Source organism: Tubulanus polymorphus, chromosome 6 (assembly GCF_964204645.1).
Source record: "Tubulanus polymorphus chromosome 6, tnTubPoly1.2, whole genome shotgun sequence".
Taxonomy (NCBI): domain Eukaryota; kingdom Metazoa; phylum Nemertea; class Palaeonemertea; order Tubulaniformes; family Tubulanidae; genus Tubulanus; species Tubulanus polymorphus.
The window spans coordinates 3,087,638-3,108,636 of NC_134030.1; the positions used below are offsets into that span (position 1 = coordinate 3,087,638).

At 38.8% G+C, this 20,999-nt stretch overlaps 1 protein-coding gene across 2 annotated transcripts in view; it reads left to right on the forward strand.

Annotated features, from left to right (window-relative positions):
- The first annotated feature begins 1,240 nt into the window (after nucleotides 1-1,240).
- Nucleotides 1,241-20,999, forward strand: part of LOC141907129 (neurotrimin-like) — a 31,370-nt gene continuing 11,611 nt past the window's right edge. For both annotated transcript variants that reach the window (XM_074796701.1, XM_074796702.1), the window contains exons 1-4: nucleotides 1,241-1,478; nucleotides 10,695-10,784; nucleotides 10,868-11,083; nucleotides 17,080-17,201. In XM_074796701.1, coding sequence (XP_074652802.1) covers nucleotides 1,415-1,478; nucleotides 10,695-10,784; nucleotides 10,868-11,083; nucleotides 17,080-17,201 — 492 coding nt within the window. In that variant the 5' untranslated portion in view covers nucleotides 1,241-1,414. The remainder of the gene's footprint in view (nucleotides 1,479-10,694; nucleotides 10,785-10,867; nucleotides 11,084-17,079; nucleotides 17,202-20,999) is intronic.

Below are 20,999 nucleotides of genomic sequence, written 5' to 3' on the forward strand. Positions count from 1 at the left end.
CAGCTGGCTCCTCAGTCGAACCGGCTTGTGCTGCCTCAACCTAGACTCACATGCCACAGTTAGTTAGAAAATTAACCCGGTTGGTGCTGCCTCAACCTAGACCAACATGCCACAGTTAGCTAGTTCATAAAATCATAGGAATGCAAAGAACTCTTAACGTTAAAACTCTTTCTAAAAAGTTTCTTTTTGAAAATTTCGTTATGATTTTGCAAATTTTCGACGCATGGAATTAATAGATAGCAGAGTTAAAACGAAGTGAACTGGAAGAACACAACTTTCGGCGTTTTGGCTCCGACCGGCGGAGCTGAGGAGCCTTAAGCACCAATATGATTCATTAGAAATAAACCCGAAAAGATGCATTTTCCGAGAGAGTGTCATGCGGGGGTTTTCACTGTCTTGCCGGAAACGTCAACTTCAATCGAAGGCAGGTTCCGTTGTTCCGTTTTTAACTCGTGCGGTGTGGTTTTATGGGTCCAGTGGTGTCAGAACGATCCATGGATGACCGTCGTTCAGTTATCCCCGGGTCGAGTCTTGCAAGGCCGGGAAATTTTGCGCTTGGGTTAGGTTTGAAATTTTGTTTGAATAATTTTCTAAACTATTATTTGTGAAAGTTTTAGTACTGAAACGCGTGTAGGTCCAATCAATCGCCAAGAACCAAATTGTCTTTTTAGATTTATTGGGTTGGTCTCAGGGGTCCGGAACCCCGCCTTCCCATTGAAGTTACCATTTTCGTCAATATGGAAATACGTAGCTAACCTGCAACTTGGCACTTTTAATCACCCAATCAGAATTTGATCTTTTAGGATGTATTCTTAAAAGATCGCGATAAAAGAATGTGTATCATCACCAAGGTGGCCTCCAAGTGGCTGCATTCCGAGAAATGTCTTCTTTGCTTCCGATTTTCTTTCCAATTTTCCTTGGCCACAACGGTTGTACGATACAAGGATAAGGGAGGGACCTCGCACATCAGATCGTTCTACCAGTATTAGATTTTTCTTTAAATTATTTGAATTTATTTTCGCGGGAAACAAGCGATACGGCGAAATGATGACAAACATGCGCCGTACTATATACAGTGTGCTGAAAGCCATTGTGGGTGGAGACTGAGCCCCTCTAATACTATAACATTTTTGATAAGAGAGTGCGCGTTACATCAGCATCCTGCCTGCTGCATCTGTGCAGCTATTTCAGGAGCAAAGGTAGCGCATCTGTTCTTTTTGTGCGCTGAGTCTCGTGTTGAAGCTGTTGTGTGTGTGTGTGCCGGAACGCCGTAGAGGAAGTGAGCGCGGATACTCGTACGAAGCTCTGGAACCGGTTGGGATAAAGTTTTAAAAAGTTTAGTTCTCGCAGTCGCTTCGTCTCGCGGTGATAATAGTATATATATCATAACGTGAAAAGAAAAGACTAAATCGAAATGTACGGATTAAATCTGTTAATTGTGAGTTTGGGGATCATCACTGTCAGCCTGGCTGTAGTAGGTAAGTTGAAGTTTCATCGCGTGTGGTTGAAAGAATGGTCGGTAAATGATTTTTGTGGCAGGGAAGGGGTAGATGGAAGGAGACAGATGGATGGGGAAGAACCATAGGATTAACCTTGACTCTCCCCATTCTAGATTCTGAAAATAATCCATTTCTATATGGGATCTCACCAAAACGCTACGCAGATTTTATAATATCTTGTTAGAATTAAACTTAGGTAACATTAAGAGTATATCATCACACCCATTCAAATCAAAGAATCTTTTATACCCCAATGCTTGAATCAAATAATACATTACAACTTTTAAGCTTATGATAACAACCAAATTACGTAAGGTCCTTATTGAAACTATATATATCTAGTTTTCACCCCAGGGCTATAATAACACAGAGCCTAAAGCTCATAGACTTTCAGGAATCTGGCAGAACAACTGCTGTGAGTTGATGCTGTAATATATTTTCTCAGTGAGATCCTAAATTTAACTTACATTCGACTACAGAATTTTTGACAGCTGACATGAAAGGAGTCTGGGCCTCAAACAGCGATTGAAAACTATATATCTGGAGAGGTTTTTTGTTGAAAAGTCTAGATAGAAGGTTATTTTATTTTATGAAGACACAAATTAATAGTTGGCTGGTTGCACAGTTCTGGATGAAAATTTTTAACTACTCAACTGTTTACAACTGGATCCTGTTCGAGAAAGTCATTCAGGCCGATCTTGATTTTTAGGTCACTGAAATCGTTAGTATAAGTAATGATTATTTCGTTCCATGAAACCAGGCCCTAGGGATGAATAATTTACAATCAAGTCCACGAAACTAGCCATAGATTAATTCATGATTTTATCATCTGATCTTCATGTTAGAATGAATGAGTATTTTCTCTTGAGTTTGAACGGATAGAAGACTGGATTCATTGCTTCAGAAAACAGTTTTTTTTATGCTTGAAGACATGAAACTCATCGCAGATGATGTTTGCTGATTGTGATGTCGCTTGTCTGAAGCTCAATAGCTCCCCGGGGGGATTATAAATTGTTTTTCGAATCAAACATGTTATTAGTGTTTGCCCATTTAAAGCATTCCATCAAGTTTATGTTTCTGATCTCCTCTAAAATGGGAATACTTACATGAAATGTGTACGTTTAATAGGCTCTTGTGTTCTTCAGCTATATGCATGTGAAGAGAAAATATTCATTGAATGGTGAACTATATCTTGAAAGAGCTAAAAAAAAATCTCATTTTGTCAATAGAGGTAAAACAAGCTCATTCGAAAAATGATTTCTTCACTATGGAAAAATCTGATCATTGGCATTACTCGCTCTGCATGTGCTACAAATTAACAGGCCTGTTATAATCTGTAGCCTATGCTGAAAGAAAGAGCTGTAAGAATTTGAGCTATCTATATTGGAAAGCTAAAACTGTTTACAAAAATAACAACTCCCCATCTAGAACACCTAGCCATCATCTCCAGATGTCATGAAATATATCCGAGTACAGACATAAAGCAATGGCTGCAGTTCCTTATTGAACAGACAAAAAGCACGATTGAAAGATGTTCAGGCAAACATGATATCGTGATGTACCAGTCAAATGTACTACTATACTGACACACCCTCGGAAACTTGACTGGGCCCTAGACCATATTTCTCTTAACTTCGGTAAAAAAGTTTTGGACCACCAAAAGTAAAGGGTCCATACCGATAATTTGACTTAATAGATAGAAAAATGAAAAGATAATGACTTAAAGAATGGACATACGCAATACAATCATTATTCAACTCGATTTGTAATGTGGCTTACTCAGTTGAATATAACAGCCACAATTAGGTAGTTGTTGGTGAGTTATTGGACTGGTCCCCGCAGACCGCAGGCTGTATTTACTATCTATTAACGTTGAATGGTAAATCGTTTGTAATGGCCGATGACAAACAAAAGAGACAACGACAGGTCTATTGCCGGGTCTGTCTGTCGCGGGTCCACGTGTTTTTATTGCGTTTCAATGCTCGTAGTGTTGATTAACCTGAGTGACTTTGATGGGTCGAGGGGGTAATTACTATCGAGCACCGCCCACCATCTCTTTTCTCTACCGGTAAAAAATTATCTCGGACATTAAAGCGGCGTATATGTACCTCCTATCGGTGGCCGGGTGATACATGGTCTGAGTAATCGCTGTTGATAGATGTGCAATGCGAGATTACATTGTATTATGGATGATCCTAATTTAGATAAATTGCTTAAAAACTCATGCATGATGAATAATCGGATACCGTGGACCTGGAGAAGTAATGATTTCACCTTCATTTTGTTTTCCGTTTCTGTGAGATTTACCAACAAAAGTGCAAAGAACTATCATCAACGACTGGATTTAAGAAAAAATGAACAAATATCAACTTATTATTTTTTCTCTGGTGATCTTACATATATTTCTCCAAGATCTTTCGAGAGTTGATTGATTATGCTAAAGTTACATGAAATAGGGATCTATACTAGTTGAAACGACATAAGTTTTCGAGTACGTAAGCTTGATAAAAACCCCTACAAGCTAAGGTATATAAACCTGTATAATATGAGTCTGATGGTGGCATTGTTTATTGATAGCGCTGTATACAAACACTTACATATAAAACAATGCGAAGGGAATCTTATAAACATTTAGCGCAAAATTCTATGTAGTTTTTTTCACGTATAAAGGTGGTGGCAGCATTTGTATGTCTGTACTTTTTTTGAGTATGTATCTGACTACTGTTTGTAGACACTCCAAATTTTGACCCATAATGGAATTTTGGGCCGATCTGAAAATGTGGTTTTTTGTCATTCTTTTGAAATTTCCTAAGTTTGAGTCATATGTATGTAGCCTGCCACATATTATTCAAGTAGATAAGGAGAAGAAATGCGTGGCCTACCTAAACTAGAGTATGCTTAGCATGAATGCTTGATGCTAAACCTGAGTGTTTTGTCCTGAATGTGAAACACATGTGTGACACCATTTACACTGGATTTGGTAAAAGGTGCAGGAGATGCTGCATGCATGGATTCCCATGCTTCGTGCGAATTTGGAGGATAATTTTCAAATATCAATATAACAAATATAGCTTAGAGATTCTCTGAATTTCATGGCCGTTTTGACCTGGTGATGACTTAAATGATATGCTAAACTTCCACTTTAAGATGCATTTGCTGCCTGATACATCCAAACTATCTCAGAGGTTTAGAACTTGGCAAATTTACAAACCAACATGTTGAACCATAGAAGTTCCCTATTCAGATTTATTTTATTGGACATAAAGTACTTTTTGTATGAATTGGGTATTCAAAATATTTGAGAATCTTATACAGAAGTATCGTAAGACACCCTTTAATCCATGTTGATCGCAGGATAGCTCCGAGACAGTAGACTGTATAAGTTCTGTTTTGGAATAGCACTATGTGAGGCAAGTCAGTTTCTGACGGTAGACTGTGAATAGAAACAAAGACTTATCGTATATTATCATTTTTTTCTCGATGTGAGTTTATATTATGAAAAGCGAGTTGGCCGTGCGTGCGGTTTCAGGGGAAGGTGTACAAACACGGGATAAACAGGGGATGAATAGAATTCCACTGGTTTATATCCGATGTGTGTTACTAAAACATGATTACTCAGATGGATTATTAAAAAGGGCGGGGTTCATCAGTATCTAATCTGGTTCTCTGGAGGTTGAGGCGTATCGCATAGATTCTTCGCTGAAATGTTGACTCATTCAATTTCAGACTTCAGAGTGAGTTCATTGAACAGATTGATACAATACCTGTACTATCAGAAACATTGCTCTGTCCCTATACACCTAAACCCACACAAAAATAAACATCAGTCTGAAGGACTGGGCAATAACCATGGTTCGATTTGGGCAGTATTCCAGTATCCTGATGGTACTAATTCTTGTGTTGGGATTCTAAAGATTGAAATGAAACTATCCTGATATGATACAAAAGATTTAAAACTAGAAACTAAAATCAAAGGCAAACTGGAATGTAACGGTACCGACTTAGCGGGAAACTGTGACAATGGATGATCATTAGAGTTGTATAAGGCATGATAGCGCTTATGATAGAGCCATAGCTCTGTAACAACAGAATATCTGTAGCTTTAGAACTTTGACAAGATCGGGGCAATGTTTGCAACATTTTACCTTCTACAGCTATGAGGTAGATAGAGTTACACGATGGTGGTCAGTTGGTGTATACTTTAAGGTCAGTGATTAGTTGAAGGCTATCAACAAGTTGTCTGCATAACTGTCTGTCTGGAGTCTGCAGTTTCAGAGGGGGAATAGCTCGAATCATCAGCTGCTGTTGCAGATATGAATCGAAAAATCTGGAAAACATGAATGATGATATTGCAGCAGAGAGTGAGAGAGGATCTTTTCGATTGTGATAGAGCTCACTATTCAGCAGTGAGAGGCAGTACTACGAATCCCGCGACTGATTTTTTAGTTCCTCAATAACATGAATATTACATGATGACTGGGGTGAAGAGGGATTCGAGGATGGACCCCTGGGAGTTCTACAGGGATCATGTCAGTCTCAGGGATATTTGCATGATTTTAATGAAATACTGATGTATCTTATTACGCAGAGCTATACACATCATATATATATAAATACATTTATGCTGATGATGTGAAAGGATGAGATCACAATATTAATATCAGTACAGTCAATTATCTAAATAATAAACAATTACTGTCTCACCGCAGCTAGCTTCACAGCAGTCTGGCTTCGTTAATTTGTAGGATTTATACTGCTGTTGTTCGTAATAAAACCGGCTTCACATATTATTTCATCGGTTTCCCTTCATTCGATTTAATGCATTTAACATTCCCTTGACGATGTTTTCGGCCTAAACTACAACTAGATGTAAAGCATATTTGAACTACTTAATTTGTATGGTAGCACATCTCGTACATTTCATAGGCCATATTCGCTATCCAGTATCGCAAACACTGTCCTCGTTGCCTGGACCCAGTGCCCGAGTCTAAGGCTCACCTGGACCCAGTGCCGGCTCAAATCTGCACACTGGCTTGGTTATGAATACTGAGTTCACCTTACAGTCCACGTACTGTAGGCTGGAGTATGTATGAACCGTTTAGAGGGTAAGGGTCAGCGGTAAAAATAGCATCGTCTTGTTTGCTGATTAATTTAAGTCACTAAACCGGTACAGGTGTATGGATACCACGCGTGTAAGTAATTAAAACGGTGCTCGATGCTTGAGTAGTTCCTTCAAGAGTCTATAAAGGAACATCTGGATGGACAACCTACCTGGTTGAGATGTATGCACTGAACACTGAATACGTGTTTCAAATTACATTTTCTTGACAGATTTTGTATTACGCCCCTGAGATATCGAGAAAAAGCCCTAGTCAACATCCGAAGATCTAAAAATTGCTTCGAATCATTGATCATTAGCAATTTCTGAAATTTACTATTAGGCTAGGAAGGAAATAAATCCCACAATAATTTAGCCAAAGATGTAAATTCTTGAGTGGAAGGTTTATGTATTTTGAGCAATGTTTCGCCCGATGGTTGAGTCGATTTAGCTGAAACGTTGCTCAAGTTACTCAAGAGCTTTTCATCTTAGGTTTAAATTATTGTGGGATTTCATTGGTATTGTATCTTCTCAACTTATACTATTAGGCTACTAGACTTTTTATAACCAGTGGACGAGCATCAATGGAAATTCTAGTAATAATATAAATCATATGCTTAGATACCCATCTCATTATCAGTGATACCGGAGCAAACTTCTCTTGAATTTGTAGGGCAACAGCTATCTTTTTTTTGCGTAAGTGAAAAAATATCTGTGAGGTGTTGCGTATATGCTTGTATACTACAGCACGACAGGGTTAATGAGAAGTGAAAAAATAACTGGGTGATTCAGGCATGACCTCGGTTTACCTAATCTATCTTAGTCGAATTGGCAGCAACAGGCTTCTTTACGGTGTACAATAAAAGCTTTGCCCGCCAACTGTAAGCTGCAGTAGATGTTTATCATTGATTAGCATTGACAGCTATACTTTAAAAAAAAACTATAGCTACTTGTAAATGTGTGGATACCTTCACTGTTTTCATTGTTTTATTCGAGGTGTTTCCTAAACTATATTATCAATTTGATGAAACAGTTTCAATGCCACCCGTTAAAACCCTTTCTCAGCTGGCTGCAGGAATAGGTGAGAAGGAACTGTGAACATAGCTAATAATGGGTTTACAGTCAAAGTTTGTTTTAACTCCACCATTTTTACCTCGTATAATGCATGATATTATATCATGATAAATTTGGTGTTATAAAGGATGGCTTTTTCATTGAATTTGGTGCATTTGTTTTTTGGAGACTTAAGTTTCAGTGTATGTCGCAAAAAGTTCAGAGGTCTTGGACGTCGGGTTATTTTCAGTAATCATTCGGTTGTTGTTGATGATTTGAAAGTGTGATGTTAATGCTTAGGATGATGTTAATGTTATTATGTAATGATGGTGATGATGATGATGATGGTGATATTGGCCTTTACACCAGAAACCCAGTTAACCAGATATAAAACGAAATCTTTACCTCTTAACAGTTCTCTGTCATTATTAGCTTACAGGAATGTTTTCATAAATACTGTCAAATACAATCGCATTTTTATCAGCGAGAAGTTAAAAGATGATATGTTCTGGTTAGGTAATGGGTGCTGCTGCTGGTTGTAAATGTTCAAAGTCAATCTTCCGTCCCCTGAGGGTCCCTCCTCTGAGAATATTTGGTAATATTAGTGATTTAGAATATCTTCAGGTTTCAATTATCATGATTATGATCGGCGAAAAGTGAATAAGTAAATGCAAATCTTAAAGGACTCTCAATTTATATGCCAGCATTGGTCTAGGACTTAAGGTGGGACATAATGAAGAGATCATTTCACCTGGTGATGACTTTCATCGCTCTACCTTTAGATACATTAGCTGCAATGCAGATATATTCGGAATATCTCAGAGATTGATAGCAGGGAAGAGGATTTTTCCAGTCTTAACTGATTAGAATTGATCATATTTCCAGAGTTATCAGACGGACTGTAGTTTACAGATAGATGCAGAAAGCGAAGGTTTATGGTTTATTCAAGCAGAGAGAGAGAGAGAGAGGGAGAGAGAGAGAGAGGGAGAGAGAGGGAGAGAGAGGGAGAGAGAGAGAGATGCCCGGTGTGTGTGTGTGATCAGTTAATTTATGAATAAAACAGCTGTCATAAATGATTATTTGAACTGTAAATAAAACTAGGGTTCAGTGATTTATATTATTCTGGGCTTTTACAGCGGTTAGATACATTCCGACCTTGCATTGGCCGTGAAAGATACATCCTGTTCTCTGAATAGTAAAAGAATTCGTTAATGGCTCTGTTTCTACTGAAAAAAGGAAGATCTAGGTTCCTTCCAGTTACTGTTATCAATAACTTTTATAATTTCCTAATAACCCAATGAGGACGACTGCACTGTGCGATTGTAACTATGGCTTGTGCACTGGATTTCATAAACTTCGGTCAAACCACTTAACTATAAACAGTCGCAAGGTTGGCAGAAGATACCTGTTATCCCGTTGAACCATCTAAGGACCCCTTTGTTCCCAGCTCTGGGGACTAAGGGACCTTGCAGTTCGCTTTGTCAACCTTCGGTATAAGTTCTGCCCCTATTATAATTAGCTTGTATATACTTCAATGCATTGTTGTGCACTACAATTCTGTATACGTCTGAAATACGCTGGTCTTCTGTGTTAATTTTATTACATACCAGACTGACTTTGATGTGAAAATAGTGTTGATAGTTTACATACGTATAACTACATACTACGTACAGGAATGAAAAAATCAAACATTCAAAAGGGGCATTCCGAGTGTGATACTTGCGGTATCCGATTCCAGTTAATGTAGAATATATCCAATTCCAGAACTGAAATTGACCACTTTTCCTTCACTCAGATCTTCATTCATATTTGAATCATTTTCTTCCATTAAATGAATAGCTGAAAATCCATTCACGCTTTAACGAAGTAATGAAGAAGTGAGCGAATAAGTATCACAATACAGACACATGAGATTCAGGCGTTGTCTCTGTGCGGCTGGGTATAGCTAGCAATCTCTACCTCGCGGAAACTTGTCTGTAAAGGTGTTTTTTAAGATCAGATAAACTGTTTTACTACTCGTGCTGTGATTAAGATGTTTCGTCTGCGTTTTCTGGGGCTGCTGGCATTTCATTACGTCATCGATATTTCTAGATATTTTTGCACCTCGTCGGTCGGACATATACTCAAACTCTCTCTCTCTCTCTCTCTCTCTCTCTCTCTCAATCAAGAGGGTACAGTGTATAGAGTATGAGCGTTCAGAACCCGATTCCGTTACATCAGGAATTTACAGATAAATAGAACTGGCGAGACAGGATGTTGCACCTAACCGAATAGCTTCTTCAAGGGAGAGAGAGAGAGAGAGCATGAACGAAGTTATGAAATTAAAAATAGTGAAGCATTGATTAAAAAGGTTACATGTTAATGGAATACTGTTTGCCAGCTATGTTATTCCCATTCAGTACCTCTCCAGATGTGTGATATATATATATATATAAACCTAATCGTTCTATCCTGTTTAAAAAATGGATATTAACCCTTTCAGTGCTGACTAATTAATACCCTATAGTGCTGGAGAAAATTTGAAAATTCTAAAAAATTCCACCCTAGTGTGTTGAACAATGGGAATACCACTATAGTGCGTCTACACCGCAGTGCGGTGTATCGTTAGTTACTAATATTTCACTATGTTTGACACTTGCTGCCATTTTTCAATAGAGATAATTACAAATTACTAATTACATCAATACACCGCTGTGCGGTGTACTAGCAAAATCCATCACTGATTTATACACCGCACTGCGGTGTAGACGCACTGAAAGGGTTAAAACAGTAAAACTTGAGTAAGTCGGATCTCTGTCAGTTGGAAAATCGGACGAGGAAATTCTATGTCCGAAATTTTCCTCTCCAAGCCAGATTTTATAAATTGAATACTCCTTCAACTAATATTTTATCCATAAGAGTCTAAAATAAAGGATATTACATTCCCTAAGTTAGACATATTTTGCCAGTCCTGAATTCTATCTTATATATCAAATATTGCCAGATCTATCTTTCGACTATTTAGTAAATAAAACTAACGATTTCTTACATTTTAAATTTTACAGAAGGACTCCAGTTCAAAACTGAACCACAAAAAATATCAGAAGTTATAGGTATGAACACAGTATTCGAATGTGCGTTTGATGAACCTTTAGGTAAGAACAATCTACGTTATGAAAAAAAAACTTACAATGATAAAAAAAACCCGCGCTAACAATGTTCGTTCTCTTTTATCCAGGTCAAGGTCAGTCTTTAGCGTGGAGGAAAGGTGAAACGATATTGAGTTTCAACGATGCGAAATTCGAACAGTCGGGAAACTTCCAAGTGGTCACCCGTGCAGACGGGTTGGGCTACGATTTAGAATTATCGAATCTTGAAGTGAAAGATGAAGGAACGTATTCCTGTGTGTTAAACAATCCTAAAATGATTCAACACAACTCATTAACTATTATCAGTGAGTTACATAATCAATCTGAATTATTGCAATGCTCTATTTTCAGGTGCTGATACAGAGAGGTCAATTTTGACTATTTCTCTTTCATTAGGGTATCTATTTAGCTCCAGTTCCACAGTTATGTGGCTTAAATTTCTGGATCCAGTTCCACAGTTATTGAGATTTGATTTGACTGTGGATCCAGTTCCACGGTTGTGTTGGTTTAGTTTGACTGTGGATCCAGTTCCACAGTTGTGTTGGTTTGATTTGAATCTGGATCCTGTTCCACAGTTGTGTGGATTCAATTTGACTTAAGATCCAGTTCCACAGTTATGTTGGTTTAATTTGACTGTGGATCCAGTTCCACAGTTGTGTTGGTTTAATTTGACTCTGGATCCAGTTCCACAGTTGTGTTGGTTTAATTCAACTCTGGATCCAGTTCCACAGTTGTGTTGGTTTAATTTGACTCTGGATCCAGTTCCACAGTTGTGTTGGTTTAATTCAACTCTGGATCCAGTTCCACAGTTGTGTTGGTTTAATTCAACTCTGGATCCAGTTCCACAGTTGTGTTGGTTTAATTCGACTCTGGATCCAGTTCCACAGTTGTGTTGGTTTAATTCAACTCTGGATCCAGTTCCACAGTTGTGTTGGTTTAATTCAACTCTGGATCCAGTTCCACAGTTGTGTTGGTTTAATTTAACTCTGGATCCAGTTCCACAGTTGTGTTGGTTTAATTCAACTCTGGATCCAGTTCCACACGGTGAAAACAAATGAATATGAAAATGAAGCGCGATGTTGCGTCGTCGGTCTGGTCGAAATCATGTTTAATTCTCCAAATTGCGAATACGTGTTAGTAACCGATGTCGATGGAGGTTTTTTGCGTGGAAATTATCCCCAGCGGTTTGTGATGACTCGTGGCTAAGCGGACATGTGCCGATGACTTTGGGATTTATAGCGCGACAAGACATGAATTTGTAATGGTTTACACCTTTGTCATCTCGGTCGGTCGTGGAGAGTGTGTCCATTAACTTACTTGTTATTTATCTCCGTATCATTAAAACTGCATTGTCCGTTCATCCGCACGAACGCAAGATCTGATAAACTGCGACTCGCGGAATTACTGTACGTGTTACTCATATATGGTTCCACTCAAATGATGTTTACGAGTTTGGAAATATTTGGCATTTCGGAAAACTTCTCACAGTGCGGCCACTGACCTGGAAAACCTGCGATCAGAAAAATCTCGAAAAAAGCATTAGGGAACAACCTGGAAAACTGGGACAACCTGGGAATTCTGATATGTTATTGACCGCGCATTTCTTTTATCAATACATGATTCATCAAAAATGAATTGATTGTAACATTTTAAACCGAGAAATTCCTTGGATTCAGATTCACTCGAGGGATTTTTTGTTTAGAACATGGAAAACTCAGGGAATTTGTTAATTAGCAGAAAGTGGCCATTCTGAAATCAATGAAAATTCTCTCCTGTCTCCTATGATTATAATAAAGCGCTCTCTGTTGCAGAGGCACAGTCCTCCCTCCCTCTTATGTTTCCCAAGGAATACTTTCAGAAGTTCACGCCATGCGTACTAAATTGGCTTTTCTAGTAAAAATAAATCAAATTTTTGAATTTTTTTCTTTCTTGAATTCCTCACTGCTCGTTCCCAGAGTTGCTATTATAGCTGCGAGAAGTTTTTTTTATTTTGTCTCTTCAAATTTATTGCAATAGTCTCTGATTCAGTTATAAATCAGATGCCTGAGCTACTACTACTGCTACTGCTGCTGCTGCTGTTGCTGCTGCTGCTACTGCTGTTGTTCAATTTTGATGACTATTACACTTCTCTTCATGTGAGGTGAGGGGAACAGGGTCCATTTATTTATTTTGCAATGAAAGCCGGTAAAAGCATGAGAAAACGTGTAGTAAGTAAGATACATCAGTGTAACTGCACTAGGGGTTGATGAGGTGAGGTGTAGTGGTACAGGTAGGCTTTGTGATAGAAGCAGTAAAATATTCGATAGATTATGTATGCGTTGCCTCTGACTGTGGAGAGAGTATATTTATAGATATTTGCAGGGGTTATTTCAGGTAATTCCTGTTCGTATTATCTAGAGTCGCTCTTCTCTATCTAGAGACTTCATTGATCAGTTAAGATACAACAAAACTTTTCGAGATGAAATAGAGCCTTTACATGTTACAAGTTTCATGCCACGGTTGCATCTGTGTTTAACTATCAGGTGTGTTCGAGTCTGTCGATAAAAAGTGGACACAATTTGCCATCAATCATTCGCGGTGTTTAAAAACACAATCTCGGCTTAGAATGAATTATTTCGAGAAAATGCTATCACAAAAATGAGGAAAAAATAGCTTAAAGATAGTTTACCGTTGAATTGCGGGAATGTTGGCAGAATCTATGCAAGATGAAATGTAAAGTTTCCAAGTTGATTAGTCATATCATGACCTCGCGTTACACTCTTTCCATTGAGTGTATATATCTAGGATATATCAATAGCGTTATGCAATAATACGTGGATTTTCTGGAAAAACAGATGTATTTTTATTTCATTAGTTAGTGCTTATGAATAGTGTACTCTTGAAATGATGATTTACTACTAGAAAATTCGCCAACAGCTGGCTTATCAGTGTATTATCTCATGAACCAAGAATGTTACAGTCTCACTCATAGCTCCCACTCTATCAGCCACCAGATCAGTTCTAAAAGAACCCCCTGCTTATTCATCCGCTGCAGTGTTGACTGTCCCACTGGCCATAGTTTCAACTTGGGTTCTTTATTTGTATTAGACAAAAGAAACACCGACTTACTTAACCCCACTAAGACCTCCTGCTTTCATCAAAATATAGATTAATCACTCTGAAGATCAAAGTAACTCTTTTTTGATTCCAAGTAGCATATCACTAGAATATTTTTCTTATACAACTCCTTATTTCGTACTTCAAAATCGGCTGTAATGCCATCATCACGACCATGAAAAACGTGGCGTTATAAAGAATTTAATTTGAATGATATTTTGCATATTCGTTCATAAAAGAATGTTAGAGCATCGGTATTAAACAGGATAGCATTACGACTGGCTTAGACGAGATAACTGCTGCTATTGGTGAAATCATGAAGCTGACACTAGCTGAGTAAGACATAGTCGACTGCACAACTTGTTTTTCTAAAAAATATCTTCCGAATCGCAGACAGACATCGAATATGCAACTGAAAGCTGTCGGGGATATGTGAGCGAGTTTGTTTGAACGGGTTGAATTATTGAAGATTCCTTGGGAACTATAAAACGATGTATAAGCCTCCCGATATATATACATATTTACAGCAACATTCCAGAGATTTACTGTCACTGATGACCAATTCTCTCTCCTCTCTACATACCACTCAGGAGAGGAAAATCATCACTTGTCCGATAATGACCATCGAGATAAATAAAATCGATTTAGAGACTGTAAAAACAATCGTATCCATGACACATCGATTAGACTCTGACAACACTGAAAAACGACTGACCATTTTTATCTAAAATACTTAAAACCAGAAATTTTGTCTTTTGAGTCGCCAGGACTGAGTTCCAAAGTTGTGAGGTAGAAGTAGTTCATTCCCGAGTGTTTTTAACCTGATAGTAAGACTGAACGGAGAACTAAAACTGGATCCTCAAGTATAGATTGCGAAGGACCTGCATCCTACAGCCTGCGTCTCATACTTATCAGAAATATTGTTCTTCATTAACCCTTTCAGTGCTGACTAATTAATACCCTCCGGTGCTGGAGATAATTTGAAAATTCTAAAAAAATTCCACCCTAGTGTGTTGAACAACGGGAATATCACTATAGTGCGTCTACACTGCGGCGCGGTGTATCGTTAGTTACTAGTATTTCACTATGTTTGACACGTGCTGCCATTTTTCAAGAGATAATTGCTAATTACATCAATACACCACAGTGCGGTGTACTCACAAAATCTATCACTGATTTATACACCGCACTGCAGTGTAGACCGCACTGAAAGGGTTAACTTTTTTCTTTTCTACTTTTTAAACTCGAAGCTAGAATTCCTGCGGATGGTGGTATGGTGGTATAGTGGTATGATGGTATGATGGTATCTGCGGGTGTTATGTTCGATGGTTTTTACAACTCTTAGGTTATTGTTGTAGTCTGTGCTTAGTTGCTTGCCTGCATATTTTAACTATGATGGATTAGAATGTGAGGTAACATCCTGCCGACAGTTGCCTCTATCATATAATTCTTCTCGTTTTCAACCGAGCATTGCTTTGTTTTATGGTTTTTTCAATCGGTGCGTAACTCTCACAGGCCAACCTTCAGTTGCACCCATACCAAAATGCTTGTCTCTGTGTATGTATATTTATATATATATATATATATATATATATATATATATATATATATATATATATATTCTAAGAAAACGTGCGGTCTGTCTTTCCTTGTGATCCTACCATGAGAATTATGACTTGTGCTTATCCGAATGAGGTGAATTTTTGAACACGAAATAGAGATGATTTTTCCTCTATTTCATTTATTGATTTGATTTCTTTATCGTTATTTTGTGTCCTTTACAAACCCACCACACCTGTTTGAAACAAGGGGTTTGATAAGACGAGAAGATACACAATATCCGTGTATGATGATAGATGATAACGAGAGAAATCCCTCAATAGCGAAGCCAAGATTGAAAAATTCTATATCAGAATGATTATAATATTTGAGGAGCGACGTTTCGGCTAACAACTGTTAGCCATCATCAGGCGTACTGATGATAGCTAACAGTTGTTAAGGGGTTTGATTTTGAAATAGAAATACAGATATAGTTTTATGGTCAGTTGAATTTAAAGAATTTCATTCTTTGTAACAAAGTATAAAGTTGGACATTTTTGGGACTTTGACACTGTGGGACTGGTTTCAGGGCTCAGTTTTGCAGTCATTACTGAAGTTGCTAGATGTTGGCCATAGATCCAAGATGGTCCTAGACCAATTTTGTGCCTGCAGGAGCATAGACTCAGGTATAGAAAGAGCTGTAGAGAAGTAGAAGACAGGACAAAGGGCAGAGATGACCTGCATTATGTAGATGTCAACTCTTTGCATCACATTTCATCTTGTAATGAACATTGTCCACGCGCAAATATATCACAAACTTTTCTCCTTGCGAGAAAAAGAAAACATCGTGACTGTCTCGCGATGACTGGTGGTGATTTGTTTGTCAATGTGTAATTGATCTTCTATCTAGTGCTGCAAATATCTCTTGTGCGTCGGTCTTAATAACTGCGGTGAGTCGCCGCCCCTCATCGCGCCCCTCATCGCCGGTGATCTGGATTTGTTTGCAGTTTTGTCCCGGAGTGTAATTAATCAATTGGTTAATGGTATCCACGCCGGCGTGTGAGCTAATGATATCCCGTTCGGGTCCAGCATCTACATGAAACATGCATGAGCGAGAGCAGGTAGTTCTCGTGGTTGTTCGCTGCTGACAATGTCCCTTCGGTCGTTCGTTCTCTGTTTGTCATTAGAAGATGCGCGCATCGACCGCGTCCAGCACTCGGGGAATGCTTGGATAAGTTTTGCGCGACCGTTGAGGTTAATTATTCGTCAATTTACTGCGCGTGAGAATCGGTAAATTATATTAACCCTTCTTTATCATCTTAAAACAAGAAACGGGACTTGTTCCAAAAGGGACATGTTTTTCAGCGTATAACTGAATCTTATTACTATACGGCTTTCCGTTGAAGAGAGCAACTGAAAGATGAATTTCATTGGAAACTACCCTCAACTTAAAGGCCAAATTTGGTTTGACCAAAAACAGACCGGACCAATTTGAGCACCGTGGTCAGATTATTGCGTCTAGAAGTGATTCACCTCACTTGCCACAGCAATGTTTTGATAACTTAAGTGACGAATGAGAGATTTACGTGTGAACACACTCTCTAATGTAACATGAGCCAAATCATTTCCATCCAATTGCAGCAAATTATCATCTCATTTTTTTCAGTTAAGGCGCAAATTCATATGAAACCTGAAGATTATGATCGAAAAGTTCACCTGGGAAAACTGCTGGCCGTGCACTGTGATGTGTCCGGTAGACCCGCTCCTAATGTCACCTGGACTAAACTGGTACGTATTCACACCCCTTCCTTCATACTCCCTCGGCAGGGATTCGAACCTGATGCTGCCACGTTCTTCCCTTGGCAGAGATTTGAACCTGATGGCATCGTGAGACCCTGCCTGATCAGCCTCAGTGTATGGGTGCTTGCACTCTGAGCCATGATGTCATTATTAACCAATCAGCATTTGTGTAATTTTTGCCCGGGTTTTTCCATGTACCCTCAAATATGCCCCAGTGATTATACAACAGGTAATCTTATTGGTGCCACACGTTTTCATGTGGGTAAGCTGTGTATGTACCTGCGCACTGGGCCTAATCGCAGGGTTTTGTGCCATGGCAGCTTCTTGCGATGCCATCAGGTTCTGAACATTGTTGAGGGAGGATGCCTTTCCCTTGAATCTGCAGTAGTATATATAAATTATGTGTATCGAAGTTTTTTTCGAACTAAATTTTTTTCTCAGAGATGGGTGTCAGCATCATGTGGTTCATGTACACAATGACTAATCAAGAAACCGGCAGTTTTCGGTACAAAATACTTGGCATCGTTTTCTGAGTGCATTTATACCAGTTTTATATACTGCCACGTGATAACATGTGATAGTGTGAGCCATATGTCAGAGGCTGGCAGCCCCGCGCTATTGTCTAGAATCCATTAAAACTAAATAGTGTTGGTAGGGCTGAGGGTTGAGGATGATCGAAAATAATCGTGTTGTTTGTAATTAATCCCTAGAGGCCGAAAGAAAGCTTTTAGAGATTGAAAAATGATTAATTACCAAGGAGCGATATTTGATATATCTCAATTGAGACGTGAATGTTTGGACTCGTTGATGGTGGTGGTGCTGTGCCATCCTGTGCTGTCCTGTGCCGTGCTGTACCATGCTGACATGCTTAACTGTGCTGTGCTGTACCATGCTGAACTGTGCTGTGCTGTGCTACGCCGGTGTTGAACTGTGCTGTGCTGTGCCGGTGTTGAACTGTGCTGTGCTGTGCTGTGCTGTGCCGTGCTGTGCCGGTGTTGAACTGTGCTGTGCTGTGCTGTAATCAGAACTATTTCAATTTCAAATAGCACACCAGATGGCGTCGCTTACAGACCTGAACCCTTCAAGATGTATTCATGAGGATCCTTTTTGGGAAATGTGACTTTTTTCGGAAGTGTGTGGGGTGCTGTTACCTCTGAGTCACATCAATTCAGTTGTACTCGCAGCTGGTGCTGTTTCCGTGATGAACTTACCTAACCTAAAAAACGTGAAAAATGCACCCACCGTATTTCAATTCACTTCATGCACTCGTGTTTGGAATAAAAAGGTAGAGCAGCGCATTAGAACGTATTTCAAACAGGATATTTAACAGGAACTATGGAATGCCTCGTAACAATAAAATAAAGCAACAAACACTTTAAAAAAGATTATCTGGTGTTATAGACTATAGACTCATTGAGCGGAATGAGCATGTTATGACTATCAGAGATGGGTTTTTTTCTAGGCTATGTTAGAAACTCGTTTTTAAGACTGATTGAGATAAAGAAATGACGGGCATATCTCATCAATCAAGTATAATTTCTTCACCTTTATACCGTATTATACAAATCACGGGGTTTTAATGGGAAATTCCTGAATAGTAATTGAAACCTTGCGGCTACGTGCTAATAAACGTTTTGTAGGCTGAATTTTTTTCACAGTTCAATCGTATTTAGGTCCTCGTTGCTTATAAACAATGGAGTTTTACAATGAGATATGCGACAACGCTTTAAATGAGAGGTCAAGGCAACCGTTACCACGACAGGAAGTTATCCATTACAGCCACCACAAATACTGTATACATCATCTAGATTATCTCTCACATTTGTTCAAATCAACTTTTCAGGGCTGATTATAGCTGTAATATGAAACCAGGTCCCAAAATCAAATCCAGGAATTCTAAAACAATCATTACCTATCAATTGACTCTAATGCAGCGATCACACACAGATAATTGGGCCTGGGTCTAACTGGCCCGGACCTGACCAGTCAAATTTGGCCCGTACCTAATTAGAGAATTCGCGCGCAGACCCATTTGGCACCACTGTGAATGGTTGGCTCAGGCTCAAATTCATATATTCAGCCAAATAAATACATCCCTGGGTGCTCTTTGGATGTTTTAGAAATTGAAATGTCACATTTAGCATATCGTTTTTCCAACTACTGACGCGTCGCAATTTTGATGAATCATTTCTTAATTGTTCAATTAGATAAAATATTCAAATGAGAGTTTAATTAGATCATTCTGTTCATTGCGTCCTGCTGTCTACATCCTACTGTCTACATCCTGCCGTCTACGTTTACCAGAGACTCAGTTCTGAAATGTCAGCTTCGTTATCAATACAATCAGTAATGAACGAACGAGTATATCTGGCGTCTGATCTAAATTGACGGGATTTTAAATTCAAATGCCGTCGTTTTGAAAACAAAGCTTAAGATGGAATATGTTGTGAATATTTAGATGGCGGTCTTCATTTTGTTTCAGATTAGCCTCGAAATTGAACTGATGTTTTTGTCATTTTTCTCATGGAAATATTCCACAATATTGATAGAGGGAGGGACCCTGTATGTGTTGAGCTTTTGTCTAAAACATGGCCTTATGTAAATTTCCAGAATAAGAATGAAGGGCACTGCCCATTGGCATCGTGCCAGAACGAGGAGAGCCATTTTTGAAATATAATAGGATACCAAGAGCCAGGCCAACCATTCTCTCGGTGCCAGATGGGCCGAGGCCAAATTTGACCCGAACAAAAATGTTGGACCAGGCCCATGCCAAGTTTTAGCACTGGCCTCGCTGGTCCGGCCCGGATTGACCCAGGCCAAAATGTCAACAAAACTCAACAAATATTGATATGAATCCTCGCAACCCGGCTGTTATTGTATAGAGAGATAGAGAGAGACAATAGTCGGATGCGAGGGAGGGTTCAGTATGAGTCACTCTCTCTTTACCGACTGATTTGATTTTACTGCGAAACTAATTGCATGAAATTTCAAAGTGACTGAAAGCGTGAATTTAAAAGCTTGTAGACCTGGCAGGTAATATTATTCCCCGCGGACTTGTCATATAACACTTTGCTTTATCTGAATTTATGAACATTTTACCCAGCGTTTCAGCTGTTAATAGTCGTACCTGCGCCGCGCATTGCAGCAAAACAGACGATTTTATTTCTTGAAACGTGTGTTTCTCGGCCCACAGCAATAAAACTTTCTGATATTGTGGACCTGGTTTTATTACGGTTGTATTACCTACCTGAACCCCGGGGACGTTGTCACAGATTCTGTCAGCTACAAAGCTATCTGAATAGTTGAAGTTACTGTCGCGGTAAAGTCTAGTGTAATGTTTGGCTTGATCAGACCTGACAACGACTATTATTCAGAAGTGGTTTCTGAGCTCAACTACTCATAAAAACATTAAATTACTCTCAAAAACAGAATAATTTCCGATTCATTTTCAATTAAGCTACTTTTTTAACGTCAAAATACATTCATTTTTGGTACAAACTCCACTGCGATTTAAGATGGGGTTTAGGTGGGGTTAGGATAAGGTTTCTTGCCTCGCTATTTAACGTTGTCTTCTCGCGTACGGGTCTGTATATTGTATGCGGCAACAATGTGGAGAATGTTCTGTAGTTCAGTGTAATACAGGATAATGAGTAACATATGCTACTGCTTTAAGCAGCCCGTTCTTCATCTATATCTGAATTGATGATTTTCGTTGTTATAATATGAAAGTATTCCACCCGCCCGATAGAGTTTTTAATCTGACTCAATCTTAATTGTGTAATCGCC